At 53.4% G+C, this 8,819-nt stretch overlaps 1 protein-coding gene across 2 annotated transcripts in view; it reads left to right on the top strand.

Annotated features, from left to right (window-relative positions):
* Positions 1-8,819, top strand: part of TBC1D2 (TBC1 domain family member 2) — a 46,179-nt gene continuing 37,360 nt past the window's right edge. Inside the window, exons 1-2 of one of the 2 annotated variants that reach the window (XM_028532114.2) lie at positions 1-540; positions 3,895-4,036. In XM_028532114.2, the coding sequence (XP_028387915.1) occupies positions 166-540; positions 3,895-4,036 (517 nt within the window). In that variant the 5' untranslated portion in view covers positions 1-165. The remainder of the gene's footprint in view (positions 541-3,894; positions 4,037-8,819) is intronic. The other variant, XM_036021964.1, reaches the window with a different exon arrangement.

Genomic DNA, 8,819 nt, shown 5'->3' with positions numbered 1-8,819 from the left:
ATGTTGGGTCAGTGAGACTCCCTCCAGTAGCCCGCCGCACCCCTCCTAAAGGCGGTCACCACTGGCCCCGCCCCCGCGCTGCGATCTCTCTGCACCAGGTTTCCATTTGAGTCTCTGAGATTTGTTCCGAGTCGGTTCTCCAGATCCTCTGCAGTCAAGGCGGCGATGGAAGGCGCCCAGGAGAAAACCCCGGAGTCTAGCTCCTCGGCGCCCGGGTCCGTAGAGTCTACCGGCTCTACCGGGGGCCCCGAGGTGTTGCCTCCCGAGGAGTCAGAGGGCTGCGCCCGACCGCTGGATACGGCTCCCAAGAAACTCTGCGGATACTTAAGTAAGTTTGGTGGTAAGGGCCCCCTCCGGGGCTGGAAATCTCGCTGGTTCTTCTACGACGAGAGGAAATGTCACCTGTATTATTCGCGGACTGCGCAGGATGCCAATCCCTTGGACAGCATCGACCTCTCCAGTGCGGTCTTTGACTGCAAGGCGGACGCCGAGGAGGGGACTTTCGAAATCAAGACTCCCAACCGGGTAATTACCCTGAAGGTAAATGCAGCGGTTTTTCCTTTTTCAGCAGGGATGAGGGGCCCAGGGCATGGCGGAGCGCCGGTAGGTTATCACAGTAAATTTACTGGAATAATGATCACCGACCCTGATCGCCCAATGAACACTGGGTACCCAGGCTTTTGTGCTTTCCGAAGCGCATTCACACCCACTTCCCAGTGGGTTCCCACAACAAGGCAGGAGTTTTGGATCCCCATAGTGGGGATCAAGAAACAGACAGAGAGATGAAGTGACTGGCCCGAGGTCAGGCATCCCAGGTCAGGCACCCGGGTGCATGGCCCATACTTGGAATCTCAGTCTTTCTACCTCTCAGACTACTCAAAGCTTTTACTTTTGGGTGTGTCTGACAATGCAGTCACCTTAACTTTCTTACTTGGGGCTGAACTATAGTCAAGGTACGAGCTTAACAATCCTCTCTCAAGGCCTGGATCCGGAGTCACTTTTCTTGATATTTTGGCAGAGAGGAGTGAATGCTGAAAAAATGTTGGCAGGAATTGGGAAGTAAACATTTAGGTTTCACTGATTAGTCTAGATTGTTCATCAAGGCCTATCTAAACCTGTTTTCCCTCCAGTGGAAACCTGTTTAATCAGTGGAAAGGCCATGTGCTTTGAATCAGAGAGGATTGGGTTCAACTTCTACATCAGCTACTCACTAGCTGTGTGACCCTGGGCAGGTTACTTGATCTCTCAGAAGGTAGGTAGTTTGTAAGATTTAAAGCAAGATATGTAAGCATCTGGAACGTTAAAGACGCCCACAAACTGCTGAATGTCTCCCAGCACCAGTCCATATTTGGACATCACTCGGTGATGGAACCAAGATCCGAATGGTCCTGCCCAGAGGAGGTGCCGCAGAACTTAACTGGAAAGACAGATCTGAGCTGCGAGTTCTAGGACTCACACTCATCGGAGAAGAATGTGTCAGGAGACAGCTTTCCCCATCCTGCCCCATCTCCCCTCCCCCAACAACCCTTATCTCCAGCCAATTGGAAACCTGTTGAGGCCCCCAATACAGCCCACAGCTTCAGTTTCCCTTCACTGGCTAGGCCTGGCTGGTGACCAGGATGAGGGGATCAGCTAAAATAGTGGAACACAGGCATTCCAGGCCAGGGTATGACGGCGTTTCAGAAGTCATGTGGTTTACGCGTCATGTGTCTCCTCCTGCAGGTTGAATGCTGCCTGCGGGGCCTCTGACAGGTGTCTTACTATTCCCTTCATCTGTGTGTGTGGCTGGCTCTGCGCTAGGCACTGGGGTACGGAGCCAAATCACACCTGCCCCTGGTGCTCAGACAGCTTAAGGTCTGGTGAGAAAGACTGACGGGGAGATTGGCATGCACATTAGAATGTTCTATAGAGACACCGGAATCTGTACAGAAAAGTGTGATGAGAGAAGGGGTCAGTGCTGCTGAGTGTTGGAGCAGCGGGGGAAGACATCCCAGAAAAGGCACTGCAGTGTGCGCATAGCTTCCTAGGCCCCAATCACATGCACATTAGAGGGGATGACACCTGAATCTTGAAAGAGGACATCGATTTCCTACAAGCAGACAAGAGGGAGAATGTTATTTCAGGTCAAGACAGGAAAACACGCTGCCGCTCAGAGTGCCAGGCAAACCCCAGGAGCCTGGGGCACAGGGGGGTCCAGAGGGTAGGCGGGGAGAACAGAGGCCTGGGGGGCAGGAGGGGCATTTGTAAGTTGTCCTGTGGGCTGTGGGACATTGTCAGAAAGCTTTAAGCAAAGAAGCACTGTGACACTAGAATGTTTAGAGTGCTCAGTTTGGCTACTGGGTAGGGAACAAATAGAAGGGAAGCTGGTGGTCAGAGAGTCCAGCAGGAGGGGATCATGGGAGAAGGATGCCTGAGCTAGAGCAGGGCCGGTGGAGAGGGAGACAGTGGCCAGGGATGCGAGGCAGGAAGAAGGTGAGAGAGGAGTCGGGGGATGGCTCCTGCAACCCAGGGATGGCCTGGTCGGGCCAGTCACTGACAGAGGGAACCCAGGATGAGGAGACTAGGACATCCAGGTGTGCGTGCCCCCCAGCAAACTCTTAGGTTCCAAGACAATAGAGACCATGTGTGTTGGCTCACCACAGACTCTCCAGTATCTGCCACAGTCCCTGACACGTAGAGTAAGTAGGGGCTCAGTACACACTTGTCTGGTGAATTAATGAAATGGGTTTGGATGTGGGCTGAAGCTGTCAGCACAAGGTCATGGTGAAGCCATGTGTATAGAAAGAGAAGTATGTGGAAAGTGTATATAGAAAGAACAGACTGTGGGTATTATGTTATTTTATTTGATACCTTTCATGACTGGCCAAGGGCCTCTTTCCTGGAGCCCCCTGGCCTTCTGCGCACCTGCAAGCCTCTTGAAAGGGGGAGCTTGCCCTGGTTGCCCATAGCCTCTCCTGTGGCCTTGATTGTGAACAGCTCTGTGAGGCACACCATCCACTCCCCGAGAGCTGCCCAGCCTCTGTGCCCACTGACCCCAGGCCTTCTCTACAAAGGCCTCGTCTCCTGGCCATAAACGACAACAAAGCCCCGATCAAGAAGTGGGAGACCAGGTTCTGGCACCAGTTCTGATGCCACCTGCCTGAGTGACTTCAGAGCCTTAGTTCCTCCATCTGGAGAAGGGACTGACTGCTCCTGCCTTGGCTCCTTCATGGAGGGCCTGGTGGTGTAATGGATGTGAGGATAGGTATTTGGGCCACCCAGTGCTAGGAGACTAATGACTGGCATTGGCTGTTAGCTGGTTGGGGTACCTGGGGGGTGCCACTTCGCTGCAGTGTGCACATAGCTTCCCAGGCCCCGATCACATGCATGATTTCAGTATACCCGCAAAACAGAAGGGAGTCTCCATTCCACAGAAAGTCAGCTGAGAAGCTGACTTATGTCACACAGAAGCCAGAGATAGTGGTGGGTCCCTGAGCCCCACCCAAGTCAGAATTTCAAAGCTCTCACCCTCTCTCTTAGCACCTCCAAATTCCTTTACCCAGTGAGCACATTTTGAGTACCGAATATATGTCAGATACTGTGCTGGGCACTTCATCTTCCTTACCTCATTTCCTCCCCGTAGCCAACTGCCCTGTGAAATGAGTGTTATCATGGCCATAGTACAGGTAAAGAAACTGAGGCCCAGAAAGGTGAGGAACCTCTAAGTGGGAAACCAGAGTCTGATGACTCTCTATGGCCAGGAAGCATGTGGTGTTTTGAAGTGGGCACCCAGCCACAGTGAAATTTTTTTTCCAGAGAGGAGAGTCACCAGGCCTCTCTTGTCCTGCCCACATCCCACACCCAGTGCCACCCTGCGGGCTCAGGGCCTTGCCAACTAACCCTTGTGCTCCTCAGGCTGCCACCAAGCAAGTGATGCTGTACTGGCTGCAGCAGCTGCAGATGAAGCGCTGGGAGTTCCACAACAGCCCGCCTGCACCTCCCGCCACCCCCGACGCTGCCCTGGCTGGGAACGAGCCTGCCCTGCGCCTTGAGCTAGGTACCCAATGGGCTCGCCTCCTGTGCACACCCGGGGCTGCTGGTGACTGAGCCCGTGCCCTGCTGCTGGGAGTGAGGGGGAGGAGCCCTCTGCTGCAGGAGCAGAGAACCAGGGACGTGACTCGGGGTCAGCTAGGGCAACAGTACAGCATCACGGGCAAGAATGCGGGCTCTGAGGCCAGGCTGCCTGGGTCCACATCCTAATCTTGTGTGGTCTTATTAGGCAAGTTGCTTAACCTTTCTGAGCTTCAGTTTCCTTCCCTGTAAAATGAGGTCAATAAGAAATTATCCCTACTTCTTAGGGTTGTGGTGAGGATTAAGTGAATCCATGCACTGCAAGGGACTGGAACGATGCCTGCACGTTGCCAGAGCTCAGTAAGCGTCAGCTGCTATGGTGATGGCCATTATGGGGATGTGTGAAAAAGCAAAACTTCCGCAGAGTTGCTATGAGGAAGGTTAATGAGAAAGTGCAGTTATCGTTGCTGCTTCTTCACACAAATGCTTTTGTGCTATGAGTTAGGTAGACCAGTGATTTTATCCCTGGTATCCCATAAGCCAGAATCCTTCACCCTCACGTGCCCCACAGATGAAGTTGCTCAATCCCAAATCCTAGAACATCCCAGCAGGGAGGAGTCCTGGAGATCACACCCTCCCACTCCTGTGCCGAAGTTCGGAATATGATTGGCAAGTTTTAGAATCAGGACAGACCACCCACAGCTGCCCCTGCAAAAGCATAGAGAATGAGGTCTTGGTGCAGACCTGCAGCCTGTCTGAGGTGCCTCATCCTCAGTTAAAAGGGAAGCCAAGTGGGTGAGGGCAGGACTGTGGCCACGTGCATCCTAGACCTCCATACCCGGATGTTTTACACGTCCCAGACTGACCTCATCTGCCTTGACCCTCCTCCTCAGCTTTCCTTCCCTCGGTAAATCTACCCACTCACCCAGCTGCTCCAGTAACCAGGAGTCACCCCATTTCTTCCCAGATCTCAGGTAGCCAGGCCAGTCCGTCACCAGAGCGGACCATGTCCCCCTCTGGCTTACACGTCAGACCAGGGCTCCCCTCCACTGCTGTTGCCATGGGTCAGGCCTCAGCTCTTAGCTGGAAAATCATAGCAGCCTCTTATCTGGTGTCCCTGTGTCCCAGCCTGCCACCTCCAACCACCCTCCTCACTGCAGCCAGAGTGAACTTTCTAAAGTGAGAGCCTGAGCCCCGCTCACCCCCTTCCCTGGCTGCTCACTGTGTGCTGGGCCCAGCCCCAGCTTTTCGGCAGCTTGCTCAGTCCTTCCCGCTCTGCCCTTGGCCTGCTCCCCAGTGCCCGCCTCATGCTTTATGCTTCAGGAGCACCAACGGCGGCTGCTCTCTCCTCTGCTGGCAAATCCCTGCTGCTTCTTGATGGCCAGGCTTTAGTGTCACCTCCTCCCCTTGCCAGCCTCCTCTTGGAAGCCTTTTGGGACTTTATATGAGCCCTCAGCACTTTCAGACAACTCTCAGGCCTGTCACATTGTATTCTAATTAGGGTGTCCTCATCAGTCTCTGCCCACCAGCCCTCAAGGTGGGGGCCGTGTCTGTCACCCGTGTTCTCACTACCTGGTGCTCTGCCTGGCACACTGGATAGCTGTAGAGTGAGTGTATGAGCAAATACATGGAGTTTTATAATTAAATGAGAGAAGGGATATAAAGCCTTTAGCATGACGCCAGGCACATGGTACTCAATGTGTGGCGCCTGTCCACATAATATTACTCTGTACCCATGTACACTGTTACTGTTATAGTAACTGCGTCTCTTTATTGTTAGTAGTCACCATCAGCAATTTCTTCTGAGCCCTTTCTGGGTGTTTTATGCTTATAAGGGCTTTCTTTGGGGAAGGGTTTAGTTATTTTTGCTCCTACCCTTTTACTGCACCCCCCCCCCCGCCCCCCACCCACCTCTGAGAGAGCCGAGCAACGCTGGCTGTGCCGAAAACTGCAGCCCGGGTTGACACAGCTCCCCACCAGTCCCGGCCACAGCGATGAGAAACCCTCCCTGACTCGAAATGGGCAGGACCAGGTTATCAAAAGACTAGCTTCGGGATCCCACAGGTTCACCTAGTGTGCTGAGCCCTTCCCAAGTTCCTGAATTCTGTGGCTTCGGTCCAGCACACTCAGCGGGCCTCTTCTGGGCCAGCCCCGGCTGTGGGCATGGAGGCAGGGGAGTGCTTGTCCTGCTGCCCAAAGCACCAGTCTCCCAAGGAGGAGGCTGGGGAGATGCAGGGAGCAGGGATGTGGGCTTCTCCTCTGAAGCCTTAATTGTCCTGCAGCAAGCCCTCGCCCTCCTGGACCCAGGGCTGCTGTGAAACGGTCTGCAGCTGACCCAGAAAGACCATTCTGGAGCCTTGAGCAAGCCGGCAGGCCCTGCATTGCAATCTGGAGCAGGCTGCCCCATACCTCCGGTCCGTGCCCGTCCTGGGAGGAAGCCGGGGCCTGCCGCCAGGGCAGTGAAACCCCACTGACTCACGCCTGACTCTGAGTCACAAGGCTTCGCCTTGCACGGAGTGTCTCATGACCGCCTTGGACTTCCACGAGACGTGTCCTCTACAGCTTTTAAGCGATCACACCTTTACTTGATATTTTACTTAGAGACTGGTCTCCACAGAGCCAAGCCAGATCAAGAGGAAGCCAACAGGTTGATGATGACACGTTGCCACGTTGCCACGGTAGAGCACGTTTTGCAGAGCACTTTTACAGATGTGCATCTTCCGGCAAAGAGGCACACCTCTTCCTGACGCTGTTTTGGCACTTTGCACGCCTCACGTATCTCTTCATCACGGCGATCTTTTGAGAGAATTGCTGTTATTCTCGTCTTACAAAAGAGGAGACTGAAGAGGCCAAGGACCCTGTCCAAGGTCAAACAGAAAGAAAACAGCAGTGCTGAAATTTGGACCCTAGTCTTCACACTCTCAGCCCCGTCCTCAGGCTGAGGAGGCATCTGGCCACGCGCCCAGGGCCCTCTGGGAAACCTGTGACCTGCTGGCCTGCGCCCTGTTCGTTAGGCAAAGATTTCTTCCTCCTGGCGGTGGGGCAGCCTCTGCAGTCCAGGGGGAAGGAGAATGACAAGTAAATGCTGCTGAAAATTCTGTGTGTGGTCACCTCACTGAGGGCATTTCTCCGGGCTGGGGAGATGACCAGATGGGCTGGAGTCTTGGGCCAATCAGTGTCTTCTAGGAGATGCCAGCCCCCACTGTGGTGTCACCATCCTGCGCCTCTTCTCCTTTGGACATCTGTTTCCCCTGGGGGGCTTGCACCTTCCTGGGCACCCCTCCTTTCTTGGAACTGTCTGCTTGTCAAAAAGGAAAAGTGAAGAACTGGGTTGGACCTATGGCTCGGCTTGCAGCTGTGCAGCCTTGGCTGCACAGTTCACCTACTCTGAGCTGCCCATGTCACTGATGAAACCAACCAGTGATGACATTCACCCCCAAAACTTACTTCCCTCTGACCGCAGAATAGATCTAGAGCCAGAGATGGAAGCTAAAGGAAAACAGACGTTGACAGTTAGGGAAGTACTTGCCAAGACGTTAAAATCATAGATGGTAACTTTGTTTGTTTGTTCTGAATGAGGAAGAATAAAGATGGTTAAGGTATTGATAAACAAGGAAACCTTAATTACTGTGAATCAGTCCAAGGTCTGGATCAAAGACTCCTTGGACAGATGTACATCCACAGTATGGGGCTTTGTGGTTTTGAAAACGTTTTCATATACGTTAACGCTGAAGGAGACAGAATGCAGAGTGGCCTTCCAGTTTTAAACACATGGAACTGAAGCCAAAAGAGAAGCGAGCCGCCAGGTCCCCGCATTCTCCCAGCAGAAACAGGGCTCGCCCTCAGGTCTTCAGGCTCCACAGCTGAAACCCATCGCCAGCCGGTCTCGTCAGTGCCTGCTGAAGCCCCCAGGAGCCTCTGCCCTTCCAGAGCAGATCCCTTCTTAGCCACCTCCATCCCATGTGTCCTTATCAGCTCCCTCTCCTCTGGGTCCCTCTTGGTATATCCTCCACTACACTCCGGCTCTGGAAACCCTTGCTACTCACACAGCAGGGCCCTCCCTCACTCCTGCAGGTCCAGCTCCAGTGCCCTTCCTCCAGGAACTCTCCCCTGGCTTGCGTTGGAAGGTATCTGTCTCCAGCTCCCAGAACTCCCCGCACTTTGTCTGGCCTGCCCTCCAGCTTCTGCCCCATCTGTCTAACTGAAGTGTGCACTTCTTCCTTGCTCCTGAAGCTGGGCACTTCCTGTGCCTTTGATTGTCTCACTTCTCCAGCCCCACCCACCTGGAAACCTCGGGGTGGATGCCCAGACTGCTGTGAGAGTAATTGAAGGGAGGAGCTGAAAGGAAAGACTCAGTATGGCCAAGTCTGCTGGATTTGAAAGAGCCTGTTAAGGATTAACAAAAGATTGTTTGCAAAGTTTATTTCTGAGAAGACTGAACAACTCTCCCTGGCCCCCGCCATCGCATTTCATGTTTTTGCGGGTGTAGCGCAAAAATACACTTCCCCTACTCTTGTCACCCTCTCGGTGAGAGGGCTCGGACGGAGGGTGTCTGCTGCCCTGCAGACCTCAGGGCTGCCTGCTCCACCTCCTACCATCCCCGAAGTGGCCAGTTCTCTTCCAGTTTCTGCAATACTCAAAAACTTCTGAATATTGCACCTCCTCTGGCTTATATCTCAAATAATGTTTCCTTCACCTTGAAACCTGCCTTAAAGAACTATTTGTACTTTTAATAAGTATTAAACCATTTGAAGTACTCACTGTATAAA

The sequence above is a fragment of the Phyllostomus discolor genome, chromosome 3 (genome assembly GCF_004126475.2).
Source record: "Phyllostomus discolor isolate MPI-MPIP mPhyDis1 chromosome 3, mPhyDis1.pri.v3, whole genome shotgun sequence".
In the NCBI taxonomy this organism is placed as follows: Eukaryota; Metazoa; Chordata; class Mammalia; order Chiroptera; family Phyllostomidae; genus Phyllostomus; species Phyllostomus discolor.
The sequence above is the reverse complement of the archived record's forward strand: the minus strand, read 5'-3'. Positions and strand labels throughout refer to the sequence as shown.